The following is a 27,955-nucleotide window of genomic DNA, read 5'->3' on the forward strand; positions in this document are numbered from 1 at the left end:
CCTCCCTCCAGGTGCTGGGGACCGGAGCCCGGAGAGAGACGCGGCGCGGCTGCCTCTGGAGGCTGGTCCCGGGAGGTGAGCGGGTCCCGGGCGGGGCGGGAGGATGCATTCCCCCCCTCTGCGCACGTCTCCGCGGTGGGCTGCACGGGGGCGGGGAGGGGCCTCTGGCGAGCCTTGTGCACCCAGCCCCACCGGGAGCCAGAGCCCTGCGGCCCCATTCATCCAGTGCCCCCTCTCCCGCCAGTGCGAGCATCTCCCTCGCCATCGTCCGGCCGGGAGCATCCCGGGCTGGGCAGGGCAAGCGCCGAGGGGAGGGCGGGCAGCGCCACAGACCTGCGCTGCCGGGGCCACAGGCTGGGGGCTTCAGCCCAGCGACTGGCTGCCAGCTACCCCTCAGCCCAGCTGCGCCCTGCCGGGCCTGATGTCGCTTGTCCCCCCAGGGCCCCACTCCACCCCCGAAGGAACAGCTAGGGGGGCGCATTCTGCACTGATCGTGAGCCTCTTTTTGCGCACACACCCTGCAGTTCAGCGGGGCACGCACAGGGCCGGCTCTAGCCATTTCGCTGCCCCAAGCAGGGCGGCACGCCGCGGGGGGCGCTCTGCCGCTCGCCGGTCCCGCGGCTCCGGTGGCCCTCCGCAGGCGTGCCTGGGCACGCAGGGTGTAAAGTCAGCCCGGGACTGGACCCAGTGCATGTTATCGTGGGCAGGTCACGTTTTGAAAAGCACCAAAGTCACTTTCAGTGTCAACTACTGTCAGTGGGACTCCGGCTGGTAAGTGACTTTGGCGTGTTGGGAAATGTCCCCTGAGAAGGAAGTAGTACCAGGCCAAATTCTGCTCTGTTGCAACACTCAAGATAACTATAAGTGAAATAAGTTGGCAAAAAACAAATATTTTCACTTTTTTAGTTGTGTACTTTGTCCATTTGACAACACTTTGTGTAGAGTCAGTTTATCTTTTTCCCCTGTAAAGTCAGTCAGTCTGTCTCTCCCTGGCAGAATCAACCCTTATCAGCTTCAGTAGAGCAGCAGACTAAAAGATTTATTTGATAGTATCCTGTTAACTATCAAACAACCTGTAGAATTTAGGATTTAGGATTTACCATGTGTGACAGATCTAGGGCAGTGTGGTACAGGAGTCTGGTAGAGGGCAGATATACTGGTCACTGGATGAGTAGTTTTCTGTTCCCTGAGTGACCAGAGCAGGGGGTGCACTAGAGTAATCAGGAACCTGCTAGAACCAATTAAGCCAGACAGGCTGATTAGAACACCTGCAGCCAATCAAGGCAGGCTAATCAGAGCACCGGGGTTTAAAAAGAGGCTCACTCCAGTGAGGCATGGGGGAGCCAGAGGAGAGGAAGTGCATGTGAGGAGCTGGGAGCAAGAGACATAAGGAGCTGAGAGTGAGAGGCTGTGCTGCTGGAGGACTACAGAGTACAAGCGTTATCAGACACCAGGAGGAAGGTCCTGTGGTGAGGATAAAGAAGGTGTTTGGAGGAGGCCATGGGGAAGTAGCTTAGGGAGTTGTAGCTGTCATGCAGCTGTTACAAGAGGCACTATAGACAGCTGCAATCCATAGGGTCCTGGGCTGGAACCCGGAGTAGAGGGCGGCCTGGGTTCCCCCCAAACCTCCCAACTCCTGATCAGACACAGGAGGAGTTGATCCAGACTGTGGGGAAGATCACTGAGGTGAGAAAATCTGCCAGTAAGCGCAAGACCCACCAAGGTAGAGAAGGAACTTTGTCACACATGCCAAACCATATCATTAGTCCATTAAGTCTGGCACATAACACTTTGCCTAACACCAACATAAGATCCCAAATGAACCAAAAACTAACCAACCAAAAATTCTATATTTAAGACACTTAGCTGGCTAGTTAGGCAGTTAGAGAGATTCCTTCGTTCCTAATCTCCACAGGTGAATTATGACAGTGAAATATTATTAGGTGAAGCATGAGAAATGTGTTTACTTTCTCCTGATTGTATTGGCCGTGTCAGCACTGGTTCTTGTGGGGTAACTTCCTTGTCTTCATGTGTCAGTATAATAATGCTGCATCTGTAATTTTCACTCCATATATCTGAAGAAGTGAGCTTTTTACCCATGAAAGCTTATGCCCAAATAAATCTGTTAGGCTTTAAGGTGCCACCAGACTCCTTGTTGTTTTTGTGGTTATAGACAAACACGGCTACCCCCTGATACTTTCTCTTGACTGACTACACATTTTATTTTTAAAAATTCCAAATAAAGATCCATCTGGCTGTCTTCCCAATTCTGCCAGTGCTGCTAAAAACAGGAAACCATTATTATGTATGGATGATTTTGAATGCTACTTAATTTTGTGGAATTCTACTTGTATAACAGCTTTGGGAGTTCCCTAAAGCCATCAGACACTCTTGATCCTATTGCTTATTGGTAGCACCCAAGAAAACAGCTCAAGGAATGTAGCAGTGGATGAAATATTCCTTGTAAATTATTACTGGATGCCATAACGTTAGCTTAATGAGTTTCTTAATACTTTGTACTCAGCAACATTGCCTTAAGGATATGTCAGTCTGTTTTTTTCCATGCTGTCTTCCAATCTGTAATTGTCAAAGCAACTGGTGCTTTGGTGGAATCTCTGAAGCCGGCAATCTTGACATCACATCTATTGAGTACTTGATTTGTGACATATGCCTTAACCTTACACAACAATGTCCCAGAGCACTCCAAAAGCACAGAATGTTGGATCAAATTTCAGTGAAGTGCTGCTTTTATGTTAATAATGGGTTTCACAAACATAATCTTCCTTAGTTTGCAATACAATTCAGCCACCAATATCCTCTCCTCCCAAATGCTATTGCAATGCAGTCACCTGCATCTCTTGGTCCAGCATTTTTCAGACCCATCCTGGTGCTTCCTAATACCTTCCCTAATTATCTGGCTTTTTTCCACAACCCTATTTCCATTCTCCCACTCACCAGGGGTCTCAGGAGCACAGGATTTTGTCCCATAGTGGTTTTGCTTCTGAAGAGGGTATATGTCTATGGGAATGAAAGTAGAATGGGCAAGTTGTCTTGCAGAGAAGCCATCACTGCATGTCCTTTCACAGCTCCCAGCTAGGGCCGGATGGGCATTTGCCTATATTTGTGCTACCTGCTACTATAGCTGCAGTCAAAGTGAGGGGAGCATGGAAAGCAGAGATGTTTTCACACCCATCAGTTTAAATGATATTTGTGATCCAGGCAGTCACCAGCACTTCTCAGCATAACAATTGTCGTAGATTGTTCACTCAAGATTTTCAATACTGTTGTTAAATTTAAAATTGACTCGGGTGCATAGGCGTGAAGGAGATGCACTAAAATGAAGCTGTCACAGATATTGCTCAGTAGCCTACAGGGACAGTTGAGTCAGTTCAATATATATATATATATAGCTACAAAGGCAAGGATGCCTTTGAATGATCTGTTTGAATGTTCCCTTTGTCTTTAATGGAGTCACCACAAGTAGTAAGCATAGACCAAACCACAGCTATTGAAATGGGCCTTGTATGCTACATAGAGGAAGTTGGAACAGTATTAAGTGAAAAAGGCCTGCTTAAATGATAACTAGTGAGGAACCTCTTGAAAGAGGGGGCCATAACTCTTTTAATCAGAACAGTCTAGACCTTGCCCATACTTCTGCTTTCTAATGTGGTGAAAGAACCAGTCAGGATGGGGAAGGGTAGTGTAATGGAGCACAGTCCTGAACTGACAATGGTGTGCTCATATGGTGCCTTTTTGGAAGGAAAGGGCATAACTGTATCTGCGTAGACCTAAGAAGGTCAATGTAACAATGAGGAAGAAAGGTATATTCTTCCCATCATAGAAGGTACAATCTCAGAGTGAAATGCTAAAAAGTGTCCATTTTCATTTGGGCATTCCAAGAGAAGTAGTCAGTTCCATTTTTATGTGTACAGTATAACTTCCAGCCTCCATTTCCCAGAAGAGAATAGACTGGTGGGAAGATGAAGTACAAATTGATAAGGGTTTCAGAGGGGTAGCTGTGTTAATCTGTATCAGCAAAAAGAACAAGGAGTACTTGTAGCATCTTGGAGACTAACACATTTATTTGGGTATAAGCTTTCATGGGCTAAAACCCACTTGGCAACACCCATTTTTTTATGTTCTCTGTATATATATATCTATCTATCTTCCTACTGTATTTTCCATTGCATGCATCTGATGATTTGGGTTTTAGCCCATGAAAGCTTATGCCCAAATAAATTTGTTAGTCTCCAAGGTGCCACAAGTACTCCTCGTTCTCTTTGCAAATGGCTAAGAGAATTCTTCAGAAAAAAGCCCATGTGTTAGTTCTCCTGACCATAGGGCAATCTTCATGTCAGGCACTGGAGTGAGTCCACCTCAGCATTTTTTGGGTCCACATATCAGAGCGACATAGTTAATTTTGTAGGAAAACGTTTGTCTTTAGGGGCCCTGCTAAAAGGATATAAAACAGAGAGATAATTCAAGTGAATTCAACTGGACAATACTCTCTTCAAGTCCAAAAGATTTTCAGATCTGTATGAGTAGAGAAGTTGGTGTTTTGTCTGAATATATTATTATTTGCTGTTAAATATTCTTGTTAAAGATTGCTCATCTTGGCGGGTGGGAGGGTAAGATATGTACTGTTTCTTTAAATCTGTAGCAGCTAGGTAGAGGTAGGTTTGCAAATGCTCTAAGTCAGTGATACTCAGATCTCAGTAGTTCAGGATCCAAATTAGCAATCAACATTACCAAAGAGCCACAGTAGTGTGAATTCAATGTTTCGTTTACTATATATACATATAATTTTCACCAATTATTATTATTTTATCAACTAAAAGTGGTTAATAACATAGTAAAAGAATCCTGATTGGTTAATACCTTAAATTGGTTAATAATTACAACTACATAAATTCATATATGCTTCAAAAAGCTGCAGGAAACACATTAAAGAGAGCCACACTTGTGGCTCCCAAGCCTCAGTCTGAGTACCACTGCTCTAGGCAGAAGTTCTACACTGAAGATAAGATAGAAGCTTTAGGGACAATACTGTTTTCCTCATTCTACTAAAGTTTCTTGTTCAGGATTAGAAGAAAATGATTGTGATTTATTTTTTTTTTTGCCATTGTCTCCTGACACATCATCTCTGAAAGATCAGGCCAAAGCATGATGTTGAGAGCCAAAGTAACCCTGCTTCAGTGTTGCTTCCATTGTTACAGTGCTGAGTGAAAGGTTAATACATAGAGTTGTAATGTTGAATCCTTTGGCCAGCCTTCTCATTCAGGGTAAGTAAAATATCATTAGTTAGTAAGAGGTTGTTTCTTTTTTTGTTAGACTTGAAGGGTGTAAGTGATATGATATTGTGCCTGGATTGCCGTACAACTAGATGTGATAGATGTATTTGAACAACAATACAGTTTCGCAATTCCTAGCTTGGCATGCACCCAGGACCAAGAATGATTTTGCAGATATTTTATCTGGGTATAGAGTTGTAAGACACTGGCTTCAGAAAGTAAACTCGCCTAAATTGCATTGTTGCATTTAGATTCATTAGCTAGATTTCATTCTTTTTTAGAAAAGTCTTAGACTGTAAGCTGTTTGTGGCAGGGGCTGTCTTTTTGTTCTATGTTTGTATAGCACCTCGCCCAATGGGGTCCTTATCCATAACTAGGGCTCCTAGACGCTATGATAATGCCAATAATTGTCTTGCATGGTGGAAAAAGAAATAGAGAGACATATTAGACTTCCAGGCTATTTAATAATTTTGTCTCTCTTGTCTTACAAATAGGCTACATTAGGTCCCCTGCAGATTGCTCCAGTACTACAGTCATGAATGCTACTGTGAGATTTCATCATGACAAGTCAACACATGTAACAGCTGTGATAATAAAATGCTTATACAAAGTTTTTGTACATAGCTCTCATGATAGTGATCCCAGAAAGATTTATCATCCTAATTCTACAAAGGGTACAGAATGATTAAGGTCAGCATTTTCAAATGTGTATCCCCCTAAAATCAGGAACTTAAAGTATATTGTTTCAGTGGGGGAATCAGAGTTCCTTGGAATTTACCTCAGATCATGAGGGACCTCAGGAGATCATCTAGTCTAACTCCCTGCTCAAAGCAGGACTAATCCCCAAATGCCCCCCTCAAGGACTGAGCTCACAACCCTGGGTTTAGCAAGCCAATGCTCAAAGCACTGAGCTACCCGTCCCCCTGTTCTTGATGTGTTATCAAGAACACAATATAGCCCATTGTTTCTCATTCATATGTGAAATCTCCCTTTGATCATTAAGCACTGGCTTCCTTCTCCACTAAATCTCATAGCTGTTAGCCCAAAAGCCTTCTCCCTTACCTTTTTTTTTTCCATCTGGAACAGCATTCACATATCTCATCTGCATTGACTCCGCATCTTATTTCAAATACATTTGAAAATACATATTTACTCTCTTGCCTGTTCTTTTTAATTTCTTTATTATCTCTCCATTTTTATTTATGTATGCAACTATATTACTTAACTGCTTAAAACATTTTGTATTTCAGATTGTATCACTGTCACTATACAGAATAAAAGTGATTAATGCATACTTTATAAAGAAGAGTAAATAGGTTAAATTAGACCCACCAAATTTGCTTTAGAGTGTGTTTTCATTACTCTCGTGTCTTGTAAAAATATATAATGCTACATATTTTCTTTTTGTTTTCTTTTAAAGGAAATCATTGTAAGCTTGGTGTCTTGGAAATATGGAATCAATCTCTATGATGGGAAGTCCTAAGAACCTCAATGAAACCTTCTTACCAAATGGTGTTAATGGTATCAAGGATGCCAGTAAGATCACAATAGGCATATTCGGAAGTGGAGACTTTGCCAAGTCCCTGACCATTAGGCTTATAAAATGTGGATACCATGTGGTCGTAGGAAGCAGAAACCCTAAATTTGCTGCTGAGTTCTTCCCACATGTGGTTGATGTTACTCACCATGAAGATGCTGTAGCAAAAACTAACATCATTTTTGTTGCTATACACAGAGAACATTATGCCTCTTTGTGGGACCTCAAGCATTTACTTATAGGTAAAATCCTTGTAGATGTTAGCAACAATATGAGGGTGAATCAGTATCCAGAATCCAATGCAGAGTATTTGGCCTCCCTGTTCCCAGATTCGCTGATTGTCAAAGGATTTAATGTCATCTCAGCCTGGGCACTGCAGTTAGGACCAAAGGATGCCAGCAGAAAGGTATGTTTTGTGTTTGAGTTCATTTAGTGTGTGTGCAGAATGAAAACTACAGTAACTGTTAAGAACAGCAACTCCCTGGTATCAGCTGTCAGAACAAACACTTATTATCTTTTTCCAAAAACATTATTTTTGTAATTTTTTCCCTAACACCAGAGGTGAAAGTAAGACGGTATGGTCTGGTAAGGCGTACTGGCAAGAGCCAGTAGACAGCCGACCGTACCAGCAAGGGACAGCTTCCCTGGGCTGGCAATTTAAAAGGGCCCGGGCTTCCCTGCAGCTGCCGAAGCACCTGGCCCTTTAAATTGTCGCCAAAGCCCTGCTGCCAGAGCCTTGAGGCTCCCAGCCACCACTACCACTACTATTGGGCTCTGGTGGTGATTTAAAGGGCCCAGGGATTTAAAGGCTCCACTCCTTCCACCTGAGGCCCTTCCCCTCTGGTTGAGCCCCTCCCTTGCTCAGGACCCTGGCCCAGCATACCAGTAAGTCCTTTAAGTTACTTTCACCCGCCTAACATCTAAACAAGGCTAGAAGCTGTGTTTCCTGCAGTGCTCTACTTTAGCTGTTAGTGACGGTATCAACTGTTGCAAGAGAAATTGTGGGAAATAAGTGAATGATCTAATTTAAAGCAATTTACTTTCAAGATGGCAGCTTGGATGTAACTAAAGCCATAGTTTGTTTTGTAGGCCAAGGTCTTCAACTGCCCTGAGCTCACTCAGTTGAAGTAAAGGAAGAAGGCAAAGGCAGCTCAACCCTACCTTTAGTTGTCTCCCAATCTTAGGGACCTTTCCACTAGCACAGGATCTCAAGAGCCCCTCATGCTCAAGCTCCATCTCTAAATTGTCTCCCCAAAGTGCCTCCTGCGCAAAGTGGAGGAGCAGAGCAGATAGGGGCTCAGCTGCTCGTTAAAGCAGCCTTAAGTTTTCTTTGCGCTGCTGGAGTAGTGAAAAGGTGATTTAAGCAAGGCCAGAAATCTAGTCCTTGGAACCTTTGCTGGTTATGGTGCAACATGAGAAGTAACTAACCTAGCATGGCTCCCAGAGCCAAGGATGAGTTTCCAAATCTGGCGTTTAGAAAACAACTATCTATTTATTTTTAAACTGAGTAAACTGATATGGAATCAGTGTGATATATATATAAATATATATAATAAAAATGGGACCCTTGCTCACATACACCATTTTACAGAGCCACCTTTCAGAGTGGAACTGTGCTGTATGTAGTTATTTTATTAGACTTCAGTCAAAGTTGAACTCAAAGCTGATCATCGGTAGGTTAAAAAGATGATCAGATGCCATGGTGATGGGCAAACTACATGACTGTAGGTAAAAAAGGAGCAAAATCTAGCACTTTGTTTAAATTGTGTAATAGCACTTTTTTTTTTTCAAGTATAATGAAGTATCCCTTGGATCTTGCGTCCTTTTTTCCCCCTTTAACATCCTGCTAAGTCATCCCTACTTTTTTTCAGAACCTGAGCTGTCAAATGCAGCTCAAATTGTTGTACAAACTATGATTAGTTAAAAAACAGAGGTCAGATTGGGTTCCTGCTTTGTTTTTTGTTGTTATTGCAGCTGTCCTGGGCCACTGGGCAAGCTTTCTATAAAGGCTGTCAATTAATCGCAGTTAACTCACATGATTAATAAAACAATTAATTGTGGTTAAAAAAATTAATCACAATTAATTGCAGTTTTAATCCCACTGTTAAACAATAGAATACCAATTGAAATTTATTAAATATTTTGGATGTTTTTCTACATTTTCAAATATATGGATTTCAATTACAACACAAAATACAAAGTGTATAGTGCTCACTTTATATTACTTGTATTACAAATATTTGCACTGTAAAAATGATAAAATAAATAGTATTTTTCAATTCATTTCATACAAGTACCATAGTGAAATCTCTATCATGAAAGTGCAGCTTACAAATATAGGGTTTTTTTGTAACATAACTGCACTCAAAACCAAAACAAGGTAAAATTTTAGAGCCTACAAGTCCACTCAGTCCTACTTCTTGCACAGCCAATCGCTAAGAGAAACAAGTTTGTTAACATTTGCGGTAGGTAATGCTTCCCGCTTCTCATTTACAGTGTTACCTGAAAGTGAGAACAGGCATTTGCATGGCACTTTTGTAGCCAACATTGCGAGGAATTTAAGTGCCAGATATGCTACATTCGTATATCCCTTCATGCTTTGGCCATCATTCCAGGGACATGCTTCCATGCCGATGGCACTCGTTAAAAAAATAATGTGTTAATTAAATTTGTGACTAAACTCCTTGGGGGAGAATTGTATGTCTTCTGCTCTGTGTTTTACCTACCTTCTGCCATGTATTTCATGTTATAGCAGTCTCGGATGATGACCCAGCATGTTGTTCATTTTAAGAACACTTTCACTGTAGATTTGACAAAATGCAAAGAAGGTACCAATGTGCGATTTCAAAAGATAGCTACAGCACTCAACCCAAGATTTACGAATCTGAAGTGCCTTGCAATATCTGAGAAGGATGGGGTGTGGATCATGCTTTCAGAAGTCTTAAAGGAGCAACACTCTGATGCGGAAACTACAGAACCCGAACCACCAAAAAAGAAAATCAACCTTCTGCTCGTGGCATCTGACTCAGATAATAAAAATGAACATGTGTCATTTTGCACTGCTTTGGATTGTTATTGAGCAGAAACCATCATCGGCATGGATGCATGTCCCCTGGAATGGTGGTTGAAGCATGAGGGGACATATGAATCTTTAGCGCATTTGGCACGTAAATATCTTGCAGTGCCAGCTACAACAGTGCCATGCGAACACCTGTTCTCACTTTCAGGTGGCATTGTAAACAAGAAGCAGGCAGCATTATCTCCTGCAAATGTAAACAAACTTGTTTGTCTGAGTGACTGGCTGAACAAGAAGTAGAACTGAGTGGACTTGTAGACTCTAAAGTTTTACATTGTTTTATTTTTGAATGCAGTTATTTTTTGAACATAACTCTACATTTGTAAGTTCTACTTTCATGATAAAGAGATTGCACTATAATACTTATATTAAGTGAATTGAAAAATACTATTTCTTTTATTTTTACAGTGCAGATATTTATAATAAAAATAAATATAAAGTGAGCACTGTACACTTCGTAGTCTGTGTTGTAATTGAAATCAATATATCTGAAAATGTGGAAAACATTCAAAAATATTCATATAAATGATATTCTATTATTGTTTAACAGCATGATTAATTTTTTTAATCACGGTTAATTTTTTAATTGCTTGACAGCCCTACTTTCTATATTTAAGTGATTCATTCATTTTTAACATGATTTTAGCCATTGGCCCAAAGTTCATTCTAATCCTGTAGACATTTTAGTGTTGTAAATACCAGGCATCTTGAAACCAGTTTATATTAACTCAGATGATATATAGTCTTTTTATGTAGGTTGCCTTGTTTAATCATTTTTCATATTTCAGTATTGACCTGAGTTGTTCACAGGTTAATTTTTGTGGTTCAGTTGATATGCTAGTTACAATGGCTAGTTTAGATCTTTGTACTGTAACATCTGCCTGGAGGCTTGAAATTGTTGATTTCATCTGTGACTAAAAATGATTAATTTGACTTTTCCATCAGGTCTTTATATGCGGTAACAATGTTCAAGCTCGCCATCAAGTTATCGAACTTGCCCGACAGCTGAATTTTATTCCCATTGATTTGGGGGCATTGTCTTCTGCAAGGGAGATTGAAAACTTACCTCTGCGGCTGTTCACATTGTGGAAAGGGCCGGTAGTGGTGGCTATTAGTTTGGCCACTTTTTTCTTCATCTATTCTTTCATCAGAGATATAATACATCCATATGTCAGAAATCAGCAGAGCGACTTTTACAAGATTCCCATTGAGATTGTGAACAAGACTTTACCAGTTGTTGCTATTACTTTGTTGTCTCTGGTGTATTTATCAGGACTCCTGGCAGCTGCTTATCAGCTTTATTACGGCACTAAGTATAGGCGACTTCCTCCCTGGCTGGAGAGTTGGTTGCAATGTAGGAAACAGCTGGGACTACTCAGTTTCTTCTTTGCTACCGTGCACGTGGCTTATAGTCTCTGCTTACCTATGAGGAGGTCTGAACGATACTTGTTTCTTAATATGGCTTATCAGCAGGTAAGGAACATATCATTTTTTATCTAATAACAGAGGAGAGAATCAGAATGCCTTGTTTGTACTTGTGTGACATATGTCAGTGTCTTTGAATACATTTTCAATGGAAAATCTTTGGGGCTACATTGTGATTGCCTATTGGCCAATAGAGAAAGAGGGTACAAGGAGCCCCCTACCTTGTGGCAAGCTTCAGATGGGGTCAGCCACAATCAAGTCCCTCCAGTAGGGGGTGTCTAGCATTCGTTCCATTTTTTATTCCCCACCGGGCATGAATGTTACCCTAGAGAGGGTGGGGAAGAGGCAGGCAATGGTAAAATCAGAAGAGCACTCTTAGTTTCTATCATCTTGGGGTGTAAGGGCTGAAGGATAATTTGTAAGAAAGCTCAAAACATCTAGCAAGTTCTTTTCCTCTCTCTGGTCCCAAAGGTTTTGGTGTGTGTATGTCATAAATGTAGATATGTTTTTTAAAAGGTTTTTAAGGGTGGCCGCATTAATATACAAAATATACACGGGGATCACTCACTGCGTCACTGAAATGCAGACACTTTGGGGCAGAGGTATACCAGCTGTTTAATAGCATGCCATAACACTGCACAACTGTCTAGGACAGCAAAATCCTAAGCAAATATATGTTCCTACTAGGGAAAATGAAGATGCTGTATCACTTCTCAAACTAGTGGTAAAAAATATATTTTGTTTACAAGAAATTCTTTGTTTCTCTACAGTTATTGCCAGGAGGCATTGACTCAGAGTTCTGAGCAGCAGTTAGTTTTTTCTCAAAACAATCCTGGACAAAACAGTCATCTTTGGCAGAAAGGTCTGCTTTTCCTAATCAAACTGTCAGTGAGGTGTCTGTTTGCCTCTTCTTCTACACTAGCATTTCATAAATCAGGTTGGCCATTCAGCATATGAAATGTGCAGAGACAAGGGATGAGCTAGCAGGAGGGATATAGCTCAGTGGTTTGAGCATTGGTCTGCTAAAGTCAGGGCTGTGAGCTCAATCCTTGAGGGGGACATTTTAAATTTTGATAGGATAACGAGTCTTGTGGATAAGGGAAAAGCAGTGGACGTGGTATACTTAGACTTTAGTAAGGCATTTGATACGGTCTCGCATGATATTCTTATCAACAAACTAGGCAAATACAGTTTAGATGGGGCTACTATAAGGTGGGTGAATAACTGGCTGGATAACCGTATGCAGAGAGTAGTTATTAATAGTTCACAATCCTGCTGGAAAGGTATAACAAGTGGAGTTCCACAGGGGTCTGTTTTGGGACCGGCTCTGTTCAATATCTTCATCGACTTAGATGTTGGCATAGAAAGTACGCTTACTAAGTTTGCTGATGATACCAAACTGGGAGGGATTGCAACTGCTTTGGAGGATAGGGTCATAATTCAAAATGATCTGGACAAATTGGAGAAATGGTCTGAGGTAAACCAGATGAAGTTTAATAAAGACAAATGCAAAGTGCTCCACTTAGGAAGGAACAATCAGTTTCATACATACAGAATGGGAAGAGACTGTCTAGGAAGGAGTACAGCAGAAAGGGATCTAGGGGTTATAGTGGACCACAAGCTAAATATAAGTCATCAGTGTGATGCTGTGGCAAAAAAAAGCAAACATGATTCTGGGATGCATTAACAGGTGTGTTGTGAGCAAGACACGAGAAGTCATTCTTCCGCTCTACTCTGCGCTGGTTAGGCCTCAACTGGAGTATTGTGTCCAGTTCTGGGCACCGCATTTCAAGAAAGATGTGGAGAAATTGGAGAGGGTCCAGAGAAGAGCGACAAGAATGATTAAAGGTCTTGAGAACATGATCTATGAACGCAGGCTGAAAGAACTGGGTTTGTTTAGTTTGGAAAAGAGAAGACTGAGGTGGGACATGATAGCAGTTTTCAGGTATCTAAAAGGGTGTCATAAGGAGGAGGGAGAAAACTTGTTCACCTTAGCCTCCAATGATAGAACAAGAAGCAATGGGCTTAAACTGCAGCAAGGGAGATTTAGGTTGGACATTAGGAAAAGTTCCTAACTGTCAGGGTGGTTAAACACTGGAATAAATTGCCTAGGGACAGGGCCGGCTTTAGGCCGATTCGACCGATTCCGGGGAATCGGGCCCTGCGCCTAAGAGGGCCCCACGCCTTAGACACCTTTTTAATTTTTTTTTTAACTTACCCTGGTCCCCGGCTGCGGTCTGCTCCGGGGTCTTCCCCGGTCCCGCTCCTTTGAGTGAAGCGCCAGCGGGAGCGCGGCGCGGCCCCGCTCTCCCAGCCAGAGCTCCAGCCGTGACGGCAGGGCTTGCCGCGCTCCGGCCGGGGCTCCAGCCGGGGAGAGTGGGGCGGCGGGGCTTGCCGCGCTCCGGCCGGGGCTCCAGCCGGGGAGAGTGGGGCGGCGGGGCTTGCCACGCTCCGGCCGGGGCTCCAGCCGGGGAGAGTGGGGCGGCGGGGCTTGCCACGCTCCGGCCGGGGCTCCAGCCGGGGAGAGCGGGGCGGCGGGGCTTGCCGCGCTCCAGCCGGGGAGAGCGGGGCGGCGGGGCTTGCCGCGCTCCGGCCGGGAGAGCGAGGCCGCGGGGCTTGCCACGCTCCAGCCGGAGTTCGGCAATCCTGGCGGCTCCGGCTGGAGCGCGGCAAGCCCCGCTACCCCGGCTGGAGCTTCGGCCAGAGCGTGGCAAGCCCCACGACCCCGACTGGAGCTCTGGGCCCTTTAAATAGCCCCCAGAGCCCTGGGGCAGTGAGGGGCTCCGGGGGCTATTTAAAGGGCCCACCCCGGTCCTTTAAATAGGCGCCGGAGCCCCGCCTCCCCCATACATTCCTCAGCACTCCTGCGGCTATTTAAAAGGTCCGGGGCGGGGTAGAAGGGGGTTTGGGGGCTACTTAAAGGGCTGGGGTTCCAGCTGCCTCTGCTGCACCCCCTGACCTGCCCACACCAGTCCGGCCCCCCCTGCCTGCAGCCAGCTCTGCACCCCGTGCCCACAGCCAGCCCTTGCCAACCCCCCTGTCCTGTCTCCAGCCAACCCCTGCAGCCCTGCCCAAAGCCAGCCAGCCCCACACACACTGCTGCCCGCACCAGCCCTGCACACCCTGCCCAGCCTGCACCCTCTGCCCTGTCTCCAGTCAACCCCTGCTGCACCCCACTGCCTGAAGCCAGCCAGTTCCACACTCTGCTGTCTCCAGACCTGCAAACCCCTGCTGCACCCCCCTGCAGCCCTGCCGGAAGCCAGCCCGCCCCACACCCCCTGTCTCCAACCAGCCCCATACCCCTTGCCCTGCCTGCAGCCAGACCCTACCTCCAGTCAGCCCCTGCCCTGCCTCCAGCCAGTCCCATGGCCACTGCTGCCCTGCAGTTTCCAGGGCAATAACCCTGCACACCTGCTTCAATGAGGGGGGCAGAGAGCAGCTGGGACCAACACATGTGCACACCCCCAGGGAGTGCACACCCCCAGGGAGTGGCGGGGACCTACACATGTGAAATAGCAGTCATTAATAGCCAATCAACAACATATATGACGCAATGTATATAAAAATAATTTTATTATTCATATAGTTATGGAAAGTAAATAATACATGAAAGAAATGAAAGGCTTTTTTTTCCACTTTTTTTTTTAAGTCATCCCTGCCAGGGCCCCGCCGAAAATGTTCGAATTGGGCCCCACACTTCCTAAAGCCGGCCCTGCCTGGGGAGGTTGTGGAATCTCCATCTCTGGAGATATTTAAGAGTAGGTTAGATAAATGTCTATCAGGGATGGTCTAGTCAGTATTTGGTCCTGCCATGAGGGCAGGGGACTGGACTCGATGACCTCTCGAGGTCCCTTCCAGTCCTAGAGTCTATGGATCTATGAAAGTAGTAGCTAAGCAAATCAAGCCATAATAATGGAAAGAATAAAAGGGGATAGGATCAACAGTGTAGAAAGAAGGGTGAGCATGAAATATTGAAATAAGACAGCTGAAGAGCAAGAATGAATCTATGACAGGCATTGTGATGGGGTCTGTCAGGTTTTCTTTTCCCCCTGCAGGAGGGTTCAGTGTCTGACACCGCCCATTTAAGGAAAATCCGCTCAGACTAGTGACCAGCAAGACAGTCCTCCAGAGGCTTAGAAGGGCTAGGAAGAAATACTGACCAATCAAGGACCAGCAGGCCAATTAAGAAGGCTTGCCTCCTTTTGCTCATGGGCAAAGACTGGGACAGAGCAGGACCTCCTCAAGGTTCACCCAGAACCTAGGCCAGAGCCTTGCCTTGCCCTGAGCATAGCAACAGAATGCTTGCATGTGCAGGGAGTTTTTATTCTTTGTTTAAAGGCACAGACAGGCGAATCCTGAGTTGCTATTTTATTACTTGGTTGTTAAGAGGAGCTCACGGCACAGGCTACCCTGCCCCAAGCTGGCAGCCAAATCTTGAAGACTTAGGTGGGAAGCTCCTGCAATATCACACATGGCCCTGATGTGGGGATTACAGTACAGCTCTGCCTCCCACAGACATACACAGAATTCAGCAAGGAACCCTAAGGCCATGGCTACAACCACCCTGAGAGCTGCAAGATACAGCGTGTTTTGCAGCCACCCTGAGAGCTGCAAAACACCCCCCTGAGAGCTGCAAGATACAGCGCCATAAAGCCTCAGTGTAAACAGTGCCGCAGCGCTGGGAGCGCAGCTCCCAGCACTGCAAGCTACACCCATAGAGGATGTGGAGTACGTGCTGCGACCACACTCGAAACAGCGCTTTGAAGTGCAAGTGTAGCCATACTCTAAGTGTCAAAGGACCTGATAGTACTTTTTGTTAAGAAGTTCTCATATCTTTTATATTAATTTGAAAATCTCACATGTCATCGTCAATGGTGGCCTCTTGCAAGAACTGACATGTAATTACAGATTTGATAGACCCCCCTCCAGGGAACTGGAAATTTGTGAGATCTAGTTGAGTATACAAGTGACTTGACAGTTGAAGTGAATTGTTTCTTTCCTGTCTTGAGGAAGTCCAAGCTCATCCATCTTTTTTATGTCCGATGTTAACAACAGAAGAGACAGAGTAATTTAGGAGTCAGCACAAGGAGTTGAAGCAATAGCAAGAAATAATAATAATTTATTTGTAAGTTCAACAAAATAAAGATAATTTCAGACCCACCCATTTTATATTGTAGAACATAAATTGTTGATGCCTGAAAAATGTAGGTACTTTGTGTCGCAATGTGAAGAATCTCATCTGATTTCCACTGTTTCAACATATCTTTCAACCTAATATGCCCCTAGAACCCTCAGTGATGGAGCAAAGAGCTTTTTCTCCAAGACATGAAGAAATCTCTAAAATATTTGATTACATTTTATATTTATTTGTAATCTGTTTTCTTACGAAACTCAGACTGGAGGCTATTACTCATCAAAAGAGCTTTTGTAAATAGTATTTAATATTCTGGAAAATAAAGGCCATCTTTTCTGCTGTCTTCTCAGGTTCATGCAAATGTGGAAAATTCTTGGAATGAGGAAGAAGTGTGGCGAATTGAAATGTATATCTCCTTTGGAATAATGAGTCTCGGCTTGCTTTCTTTGTTGGCAGTTACTTCCATCCCTTCAGTAAACAGTGCCTTAAACTGGAGGGAATTCAGTTTTATTCAGGTGTGTGTGTTCTCTGGTTGTTTGTGTTAATAAGGGGTTTAATGGTTAATAAGAATGCATGTTCATTTTTATTTTGAACCACACTTTTCCTGTAGGATGAAATATAAGGTTTTTTTCCCCTCTTAGTAGTAACTGTAAAAACTGATACAACTTCTCACTCAACAGAGAGAGTACCTCTTAGAGTTGGGCAGAAAATGGTTTTCCTGTCCTACTATTGTTTTCAGGAGTTAAAAATTTTCTCATGTCTCAAATTGAGTTGAGAAGTCAAAATCTCAAAAATATTTGTGAACCAAAAAACTGAATCTCAGGTTATATAGAATGTTTAGTTTTGATCATTTGAATAATAATTTTGATAGTTTGAAATGTCATTTCCAACCTGAAAACCAGAATTTTTTGTTTAGAAAGTGTCAGAACAAAACACTTTCCCAATTTTGAAACTCTTTTTCTTGACATTTTTTTGAGTCTAGAGATTTGACAAACTGAATCCTCCTTTACGAGCCATTTCAATTTTGACAAATGGATATTTTTTGACAAAAGTGATGTGTCAAAAACATCCCAAGCAGCTCTTCCTGTGTGTATTCAGTGAAATCTGTCTCCATTAGTGACATTAGTATTTATTGCATTTTACTCTGTTGGCCTTGCAGAACCAACACAGCTAAGACTGAGTAGGCTGGCACTATTCCTTTTTTATTGACAGAATGTATTGGGTTTCAGTCAGTTACACATGTGCAGACGCACTGCAGGCAATTCAACTGAACAGGTGTCACTGAATGGGGATGCACATAACTTTATAACTGAAGATCTAATATGGGCATTAGAACCTTTATTACAGGGGCTGATGCCCTGGGTAAAAAGAGCAAAGCTTGACTTTCAGATCCCAGAGTGAATTTGCAGGGCAGGCAGTTAGAACAAAACATCAGTTTACTTGTAAACAGAACAGATTCAATCTGAACTCACTGAGAGACAATAAATATTTTTGTTAATAAACAAAAGTCTGTCTGCTTCTGGTGCTTATTCCTCAAGTGAGCCATCAGAAGTACATAAACTTGTAAACTGTACAGACCTTCTTTTCATGCAAATGTCCCTAACTTTTTCTTAAAAAGAGCACATAGATTGTTTTCAGTGTTTTCTAGCAATACTTCAAGAGGGAAGTAACATATACAGTAATAGCAGGGTTTGGCTGTATTTAGAATAAGTCTACAGGATTCTTGGGGCTATATTGTGGTGTTCTATTGTAAAACTGGTAGAAGAAAAAGAGATTCCATAAAGTTTACCTCATAGAATTTCCACTGAATGATCCCTTCAGGCGATAGGTGTTGGGGCTGCAGAAAGGGCAAGAAACGCAGCTTCCAACACTTCAGGTCCCTGCAATTTTCAGGAAATGAGGTGGAAGGACAGCAACCTACCTGGTGCTCCTCATATTTCAGTCTCCATGGCAGTGTGGATCCCTGTGGTGCAATGCTGCCATTTTCTGTGACTTGCTCCCCATCCAGAGAGGGGGAATTAATGTTGATTCCTGCTAGATTAACTCCCAATACTTTGGCAGGCTGTATTTTTGCATTTTTCAAGGGGAGCCTTTTGTCCCTTCCTCCGGCCCTAGCACACTTCCCTCCTCTCTTCACACATGAATACCTGAAGCAGAGGTGCATTCGCAATCTCTGGAGGTGAGTGTTAAGCTATCTGAAGTGGCTCACAAGCATGAGTACCAACCTCAGGGCAGACTCTGAAGAAGTAGGGCACAAACCCCAAACTGGCAGCGAGTTCTATACTTAGATTTCACCAACCAAGTGTCACGTGAACTCCTCAAGCACTACAATAGCCTTAACATGGAGTCACAGACAGTCCTCCTTGCCACTTACGCAAGTTTAACTTTGAGATAGATAGTCCCTTACACCAAAAATCACAGCAATATTCAGGTTACTCCCAGCCCCAAAGGACCAGTCACTTGCACCCTTGATCTCCCTACCAAAAAGACAATGCTTGTAGTAATCCTATAATAAAATAATTTAAGATTTATTAACTAGCAAAAGAAATACAAGGTTAAATTAGATAAATATACACATACATGAGTTACAGTCTAAGATTCAAAAAGGTAATAGAAGCTGCTGTAGTGTGGAAGCTCTGTATGTCTTTTAGGGCTAACCCAGGCCAAGCAACAGGAAACTCTTGCTTATGCTTAGAAATCTTCACCCTTCAGAGTTCAAGCAGCATAGAGATATAGTTCTTGTCAGGGATTTATATTCACTTCCCTCAGAGTTCAAGGTGATGGGATAAGGCCTCTTGATTGCTCCACTTCAAGAGTGTAGGGGGAGCAATCTACAAAGTCTATGTCCTTCGATGTTTCAGAATGGCTCATTTGGTTTCAGTGGGCTTTCTTGTATGCAGGACCGAACACCTTCTATAGAAAGCTGGCATTTTACATTATTTAATGCTTCTTTCCTGTTTGAGTTACAGTTAGAGGTTTACAATGCAAATGCTTTATATAACCTTATAACATAGGGTATAGATGTTAAGTGAGATTAATACATGCAGCATCCTGCAAGCATTTCATAAAGTCTAAACACATTCTTATAACTCTAATATCTATTTTAACAGTGCTAACACCCAGGTGAGCCAGACTGGTTTCCAGCTATGCATTTGTCAGTATCCACTGAGGCCTAGGGACCTTGGCATGAGCTGGCACCTGGTCTGCCAGCATCACAATGGGAACATGCCACGTTGTCCTTGTTGTCCTTCTTCCACTTCCATATACTTTATTTTTATTGCTGCCCTCCATACACTACAGCATGCAGGGCCTTTGAAGGGCAAAGCGTAGCTAGCTCCCAAATGCATTCTACTCATGAGACTGGATGTCAGAGATTGCATTTGCTATACATGTGGCATAAAGGAGGCCTTCCATCCCCATCAGCAGGCATTCCTGACTTGCAGAAGTTGCCATTTTAATAATAATGCCACTGTTTGATGAGAGACAGATTGTCATGTCACTGGACCAACTCAGAACTGTCTGCCCCGAACTAGGAACTGCCATGCAGCAGCTGGGAAAATGCAGGCATGGCAGCCCGACATATGTGTAGATCACATAGAAGGATCAGAAAAACAGTTAGGAATAAGCTGTGTTGAAGCACTTCATATACTTCCTGCATGTAACACATCTTAAGTGGTACTGCAAGCTGATAGAGAAGCAAATAGACATAACCAGCAAGAGGCATTGAGGCATACAAAAAGCACACAATTGAGGCATACCAGAAGCACAATTAATCACAGAAAGGCGTCAGCATGAAATGAAATTATTGTCACCTTTAAGCTGTGGTTATTGATATGAAGTACTAATAGACTTATGTCTGTTGCCGGGAGACATTCTGATAGAGCATGTCTGAAAAGTATGTATTTTGCTATAGTTTGGAGTGTATTAATGTAGGCCTTAGTCCGAGTCATGTCTCACTAAGGTCTGGTTTGTCCCATTGTAATTACATTGCCTAGTTCATAATCCCGTCACTGTTGACTGATTCTTGCCTACGTAGACTCAGACACTTTAAGGTCAGAAGGGACCAGCGTGATCATTTAATCTGACCTCCTGCACACTGCAGTCACAGAACCTCACCCATTGCTGAAACTTATCCAGCTCAATCTTGAAGCCGATTAGGTTTTTTACCCCCACTGCTCCCCTTGAAAGCCTGTTCCAGAACTTCATTCTTCTAATGGTTAGAAGCCTTTGCCTAATTTCAAGCTTAAACTTGTTAATAGCCACTTTGCATCTATTTGGTCTTGTGTCCATATTGGCGCTTAACTTAAATAATCTTCTCCCTCTCTTGAATGTATCCCTCTGATGTATTTATAGAGAGCAATCATATCTCCTCTCATGTAACACACATCGTCACTACTTTAATAATTAGGGTTCTAGAAGGGCTTTGTAAATTATAGCCATTTTAAGGGGAGTGACACTGAACATTGCATTAGCTGCAATTGTCAGAGGTGTTCAGTCTGTGGAGGGATTCCTCCTTCCCTGTCCTTGGGTTTCTGTCAAGTGGGGAATCTATAGGAAACCTCCAACAGTGGTTGCTGAAGGAATGTGTTGAATCAGCACTTCCCCCAACTGACCTGGTTTTTCCCTCTCCCTGACAAGTGCCACCCACTTCTTAGGTAATGAAGAGAAGCAAAGTTATTTCCATTTCTTTGCATTTCCATAACCTCATTACCAGGCAGACTTCTCCTTCAGAAGTTCTGTGCCTGGGACTATGCTAGAGATGATGGTATGAACTAAATCTTCAGTTTAAAATACAACAACAGTTAGTCACAGGTGATTTGAGCCATACATCCAGTGTATGATCAGGAACTCCAGCAGCAAGTCATGCAATTGTAGCTTTTCCTTACCAAAGTTTCCAAACTTGGGTGGGGGTAGATATGTGCATACAGGCAAATCATTGTGCAATTGTTTTGTGGTCTTTGGAATGCACTAGTATACCACAACTATTCCCACTGTAATAAAAATCAACTTGTTTCTAGTTATCACAGCTTATAAACAGTAATGAAATGCTGAGAGATGATTCAAGACGTCTGCCTGGTGTGCAGGACATTCCTCCTCTAGACATGCCCTCATGTGAAACTGCATCACACATTAAAGAGAATTTGGACAAATTGTCTTTTTAATTATCACCTTTGGTGTGCAATGGCAGTAATAATTGAAACACAAGGTGTTTCCTTGGGATTAATGACTAACTAAATGTAATGGTCTTTAGCTGTTTCTCAGGGCATTAAATGTTCCCTAGCTACTCATTAATTCTTAGGAAACATCCTCTGCCTCGAACCTTGTTTCATAATCACTGACCTTACAAGGATTATTTTACCAAGGAAAATGAAGCTGGCATTCCACCACAGATTAACAGTGCTTAAGTTCAGATCTCATATAGAGTGCGTAGGCAGAGCCAGATAAAATACAGCAAATGCCCTTTTAGAGCTATTTCTCCATCTACTGAAATACAATATTATAAAGAAGGTTTGCACTTAGTGATTGTAATCCTGCCTGAAATCAGCAGGAGATGTAGAGTGGAATAAGGGCTGGTCAGTTCAGTATAGCCAGGGGAGTTGGTGATGGAGTAGCATGACACTAGTTTTACTCCTGCATCTAGCAGAAGCATAGATTTTTCCAAAGCAATGACTCATAGAATATCAGGGTTGGAGGGGACTTTAGGAGATCATCTAAGTCCAACCCTCTGTTCAATCCCCAAACAGATTTTTGCTCCAGATCCCTAAATAGCCCCCTCAAGGGATAGAGCTTGCAACCCTAGGTTTAGCAGACCAATGCTCAAACTAGTGAGCAATCCCTCCCCTTGGCTGCTAAAATTCTCACTTCCATCCTACAGCTGAGGGCTCCGTGTAAGACCCTGCAAAACTAGAAGCTGGGATTCAGGGGATTCTGAAGAGGACCCTGCAAAGCAAGAGTTGAGAGGAAGTACCTCCCTTCAGGGCCTGAGTGGCACCCCACAGCCCACTGACTGGCTGATACCAGTATATAAACCAGAAAGCCATGCTGAGGAGCTGTCTGAGCAATGACACAGACCATCTCTCTGCTTCTGACCCTGCTAATGACACTCCCAAGATGCTGGCTTCTGACCCTGGTTTGTTCTTTCCCTGTCTCTCTGATTGTTATCTGTAACCTGGTGCCTGATACTGATTTCCTGATAACATAACCTTGCATTCCTCTTGACACCTGACTCTGTTTGTCCTCTGACCTATCTTGGACTCTGACCTCCTGGCATTGGACTTGGACTGACTTCTGCTCTGACCACTGGGTCAGACCACCTACATCCTGGTTGTGACACTCAGCATCATTGCAGCTGTTCAGTTTCTGACCTCCCCCTTCTGACACTCCCTCTTCTGAGAGCCGTACACTCATGCAAATGCCGTTTCTAGCTCACTTTGCTGAATACACTTGGTTTCTAGGGGCTTGTGTAAATGGTAATTTACTGTAAGGCAAGCCACAGTGTTAATCTACAGCACATCAGTTTACCTCACAGTAATATCTTGTGTGGACACTGCTACAGTGCACTGAAAGTCCCAGAGTGCAGCTTGGCATACTTTCACTGCACTGTAGCAGTTTCCACATGGGATCTTACTGAGTGGCAAGCTCGTGTGCTGTAGATTCATATGGGGCCTTGCCAGTTGCCATGTAGACAAGCCCTAACTGAGTCAACGTCACACTTTTCAGGAGTACATCACATGTTTGTTATTGTGCTGTATCACACCTCAGTGAGGGGGATAGCTCAGTGGTTTGAGCATTGACCTGCTAAATCCAGGCATGTGAGTTCAGTCCTTGAGGGGGCCACTTAGGGATCTGGGGCACAATCAGTACTTGGTCCTGCTAGTGAAGGCAGGGGGCTGGACTCAATGACCTTTCAAGGTCCCTTTCAATTCTAGAAGATTGTTACTTAGGTAATAATTGGAGATATACCAATCAGAACAGTGCACAAGCCTAGACTATATGAAGAGCAGCCCTTTTTTAGCTGGGCAGGTTTATTAGTGCAGAGAGAGGAGATGAAGAGGGTAATAAACTCAGAAGAAAACCCCATACTCCACCCCTTGTGTGACTGGAGTTTAATTGTTGTCAGGCTCTTCTTTTTAGGTGCAACAGTAACATAATGTTCTGTCAAATCTTAGTCCCCTGATGACATTTAAATAAAACTAAGCTTTCTCTGCTTAAAGGATGAAAAATGCCTGTAAAGCATTTCATTATCACTGGCTTTCTCCAATAATTGTTATATAGCATTACCCAGCAGCTGAGCCTGCTGAAGAAATGAGCAGTCAGATTCACTAAGTTGTTCCATGTTTGCACTGATGTAACAGCACTGATTTCAAGGGAGTCACACCAGCATAGAATTGGAACAATGCAGTGGTGAGTCAGGCCCTAGCTTTTATTTGTCATCCAAATTTCTTTCCAGAATATCCAGAAGATCCTGTGTATGCCAAATATAGGCTAGATCCTGTCTGGTATAGATGTTCAATTTCTTGGGAATTTTTGTTCTTGTACTTTTTAACTAAATGAGGTAGTACATCTAAAAAAATGCCACAACTCTGGAAACCATTCTGTACCCCAGAAAAAGTAATGCATAGAAAATAGCAGCTTGCTATATGCAAAAGTCTTACCTTCCTCAAAAGACTGACAAAAATATTTCCCTTTTTTGTGTCACTGAATCTTTTTCCCTTTTGCCCTTCAGGCTGTACTTTTCCTTAACAACAGGACAGAGGTTAGGTTTCTACCTCTTTATTTTTACTGTAGTTAGAGAACAAAATCTTGCTAGCCAGTTTTGATTATTCTTCCACTAAATATTTCCCAACTGAGTGAGACGTTACATCAGTTTTGGTGGTGAAGTGTTTCCTTTCATACAATAAACATCACAGTTAAAAGCACTGCTCCAGTAATTTTTAAGGTGGTTTGGGATTTCTAGAATGCAGGCTAATGCTTTTAACTCAGAGTCTGCATAATTGTTCTGTTGATGATGTGCTTAGGATTAGATGTGGAGTGTAGCCCCCTACACTCCAGATATCCCCATTAACTAGTTGTCAGGGAAGGGACATGATATTAAAATGAAAAGTTTTAAAGCACTCAATTCAAGAAATTAAGTTAAGCCAACGTTAAGATTACCTGTGCAACTTTACCTCTTGTACGTAAGCATAGAGACATAGTACATTTCCACTCGTGATATTTTAAAAATATACTATACAATTTTTTCCCACAACTATTTACACCTGTAACAGGCTGTTTTGTACTGCCTGATAAAGGGTGACAACAAAAATTATTTATACACAAAAGAATGGGGGTAAGGATCCCTATGGAATCCCTAATCACATGCGTTTTATAAGGATGTCAAAAAAGTTATATTATTTCAGAAGGAAAGAACAATCATGCAGCTAAGAATCATTTTTAAGTCAGATTCAGCTATCATTACACATGCAACCTTAATTTCCTGATTACTGAGTGCTTAACTGGGCAGCTTTAATGTTCTTTTTGCATAGGTTTTTGCAAGGAATTTCCCATAGTTTTTTGAGCAATAGGAAGAAGAGGCAGGGCACCAGCATCTCATACTGAATTTTATCTGGGGAGTCTCCAGTTAATGGGTGTATGCTTGTGGTATCATCACTGTAAGGAGTGGTCCAAGTCTTGATTCCACCGTCTGACCAGTGGAGCTGGGCCATTGTGATGGGGAAGCAAGCAGCATCCTTTAGGGTTGTCACAATTTAATCCTTTCTCCTTGTAAGAGCAATGGTGATCAGGGAGTTCCTTTCCAGGGCTCCTCCTGCATAGCCACACTGCTCGATACTCATGACTGAGCAAACCAGCCCTTTGTTCTCTCATGCGGCACACTGGGTACCTGAATCTGATATCACACCACCAGTTTTACATAACTCCATTGACTTCATTATTTACACCCTTGAAACTCAACTGACTGCCAGATTTTAGATTTTGACTAGTTTGTTTGCTTTACATGTTTGAAGACCTCTTACCTTTTCAAAGTAGAGCAAGCATGCAGGCCTGTGGAAGCCAGGAGGGATGGGATGTAAATCAGGGTAGAATTTAGCCCTTAATTTTCAGCACATTACAATAATCAGAACATTGAAATTTTTTTTAACCTGGCTGAAATTTTAAAGGTATAGTAGGTGTGGCTGATAATGTGTCAGGTTTTAACTTCTATTTCTTTTCCCTGTTTTTTTCCAAAGTCTACACTGGGATATGTCGCTCTGCTCATAAGTACTTTCCATGTGTTAATTTATGGGTGGAAAAGAGCCTTTGAAGAAGAATACTACAGGTTTTATACACCACCAAACTTTGTTCTTGCCCTTGTTTTGCCTTCTGTTGTAATTGTAGGTAAGATCATTTTACTCTTTCCATGTATAAGCAGGAAACTGAGAAGAATCAGAAGAGGCTGGGAAAAAAGCCAAGTTATAGAAGAAAGAGGTGGGACTGTTCCACATCTCTCACCAGAAAGGATTACGGTGATGTGATGGTAGAATAGTGTCCATTAGCACTACAGTTGTCACTTGTCTTTTTGTTTTAAAACTTGTGTTTTTAGGAGTTTATATAACTACATGTAAAAGTTGCTCTGGACTTGCTTGGCATATGGTACACGCTCTCAGCCAAGGAATAAGCAATTTATTTTTCTTCAGAAATTAAAAAAAAAATCAGTTCAATTTTAAGTTACAAGAGGGCAAACAATGTGAAATCAGGATTTTAAAAATGTTTCTTTGCACAATTGTATCACAAACATTGTGGTTTTATAATTAAAACCAAATGTTCCAGACAGCATTTCTTTGACTGATAGCAAATGTTCCAGACAATACTTCCTTTGTTAAAATGATCATTTTTTAGTTAGTCAGTCCAGAATGTAGAGTAATATATTTTAATGATTTAGAAAATAAACATGTTTTGAAACAGCTGAGATTAAATTTTTAATAGTTGAAATTATTTATTGCACACGTACATTACACATATTTGTGTAGCTCAACAAGGATTTTGAACCAAAACATGACTTGAATATAGTAAAAATGTTAGTTGCATTAAGGACTATGATTTCAAAGTGCTGCATATGGTTTTAGACATGTAATGTCCATTGATGTTAATGAGTCATTGCAGTGAAAATCCAATCCAATACTTTGAAAGTGCAAGAAGGATTTATATAAATTTGTACAATCAACTAATGATCACTTTAAAAATAAAACATACCAAAAATTATTTTAAAAAATTAAAGTTGGGAGAAATTTGCAATAAAAAAATTCAACTTTATGGGTGAAACTTCCAATATCTTAAGCACAATAGAGAACAACCATAATGTTAACATTATCTGTGTGTCTCTGTGTTGGAGTTTCAGTTATGGCACATGAATTTGCCTCTCTTTCAACCTTAAGATCTTTTAATGTACTTTTGTTGCAGAAATAACATTCTATTTTTATATGAAACTTTTGTTTTTACAGCCATCTGTGGGGAATGCTTTGCTGTGAATTTTTAAGAAATAAAAACAGATATTCCTATACTTCAGCATTTTAACATGAGTTGATGATCTTGTGAAATGGAAATTTCCCTCTAAAATTTGTAATTCTGGTTTCCTAAGGCTTTCTGAGGCTTTCTGAATGTTGTTTAGAATGATTTATCAATGACTACTTTAGCATATTTTCTTCTTTATGAAATAGGCCAAACTCTACTCATTTACACTTGTGCTGCTTCTATAGAAATCAATGGAAGTTGTTCTCATGCATCAATGTGCAGAATTTGGCTCTACATCTCCACCTATTTTTGCAGTGTTACAGCTCTGCTGGCTTTAATTGTTTTCTTTCCTCACATTTTTGCAATAATTTTCCATCATTATGATAAATATCTGCAATATGACTCTGATCCATATAGTGCTTGTGTATACTTAAGTTGAGTACATGAGTAGTCCCATTGACTTTACTGCCTACTTTTGGAATGAACCCTACACCCAGGCAATATGTACTTAGAGCCAAATTCTGCTGCCACTTACACCAGCATAAATCCAAACTAACTCAATGCCAATTGTTTTTAGTTTCATTACAAACTGAAGAACTCTAGTTAGGTTTTTCAAGATTCATTATAGCCTCCAAGCCTTTCAAATAAACCTAGGCCAATTTATGTTTTGTCAGTATCACAAAAAATCTGCAGTTTTACATGGTTTCACCTGTGTTCTGCTTTAGATATAGGGTTTGTTCAAACTCAAAACTCAGACTGAAACTCCAGGCAGAGGACTTTCTCAAAATGACACAACATAAAGTGAAACAAAGTGGGTTAGTTAATATCTTTTTGTCTTTAGGAAGCTTGACTCTCACCAACAGAATTTGGTCCAATAAAAGATATTACTTCATCCACCTTGTCTCTCTAATGCCCTGGGACTAACACAACTATAATAAGGAAGGGATAGCTCAGTGGTTTGAGGATTGGCCTGCTAAACCTAGGGCTGTGAGCTCAATCCTTGA

The 27,955-nt window shown here is 42.2% G+C and overlaps 1 protein-coding gene across 2 annotated transcripts; it reads left to right on the forward strand.

The window, feature by feature from the left end:
* Positions 1-27,955, forward strand: STEAP2 (STEAP2 metalloreductase). Of its 2 annotated transcripts, XM_030550512.1 has the most exons (6): positions 40-75; positions 5,786-5,981; positions 6,712-7,234; positions 10,850-11,377; positions 16,814-16,978; positions 25,691-27,955. In XM_030550512.1, exons 3-6 carry the CDS (start codon positions 6,743-6,745, stop codon positions 25,973-25,975), a joined length of 1,470 nt encoding a protein of 489 aa, XP_030406372.1. In that variant the 5' UTR covers positions 40-75; positions 5,786-5,981; positions 6,712-6,742; the 3' UTR covers positions 25,976-27,955. The 2 variants fall into 2 exon arrangements, with proteins under 2 accessions (XP_030406371.1, XP_030406372.1); XM_030550511.1 differs by lacking the exon at positions 5,786-5,981 and having other exon boundaries at positions 1-75.

Source organism: Gopherus evgoodei, chromosome 2 (genome assembly GCF_007399415.2).
Source record: "Gopherus evgoodei ecotype Sinaloan lineage chromosome 2, rGopEvg1_v1.p, whole genome shotgun sequence".
In the NCBI taxonomy this organism is placed as follows: Eukaryota; Metazoa; Chordata; order Testudines; family Testudinidae; genus Gopherus; species Gopherus evgoodei.

Bases quoted from the DNA above. Each gene is read 5' to 3' on its own strand.
- STEAP2 (XM_030550511.1), top strand. From the start codon at position 6,743: ATGGAATCAATCTCTATGATGGGAAGTCCTAAGAACCTCAATGAAACC. The intron at 7,235-10,849 runs GTATGTTTTGTG...CTTTTCCATCAG, and splicing joins CAAAGGATGCCAGCAGAAAG to GTCTTTATATGCGGTAACAA. The intron at 11,378-16,813 runs GTAAGGAACATA...CTGTCTTCTCAG, and splicing joins TTAATATGGCTTATCAGCAG to GTTCATGCAAATGTGGAAAA.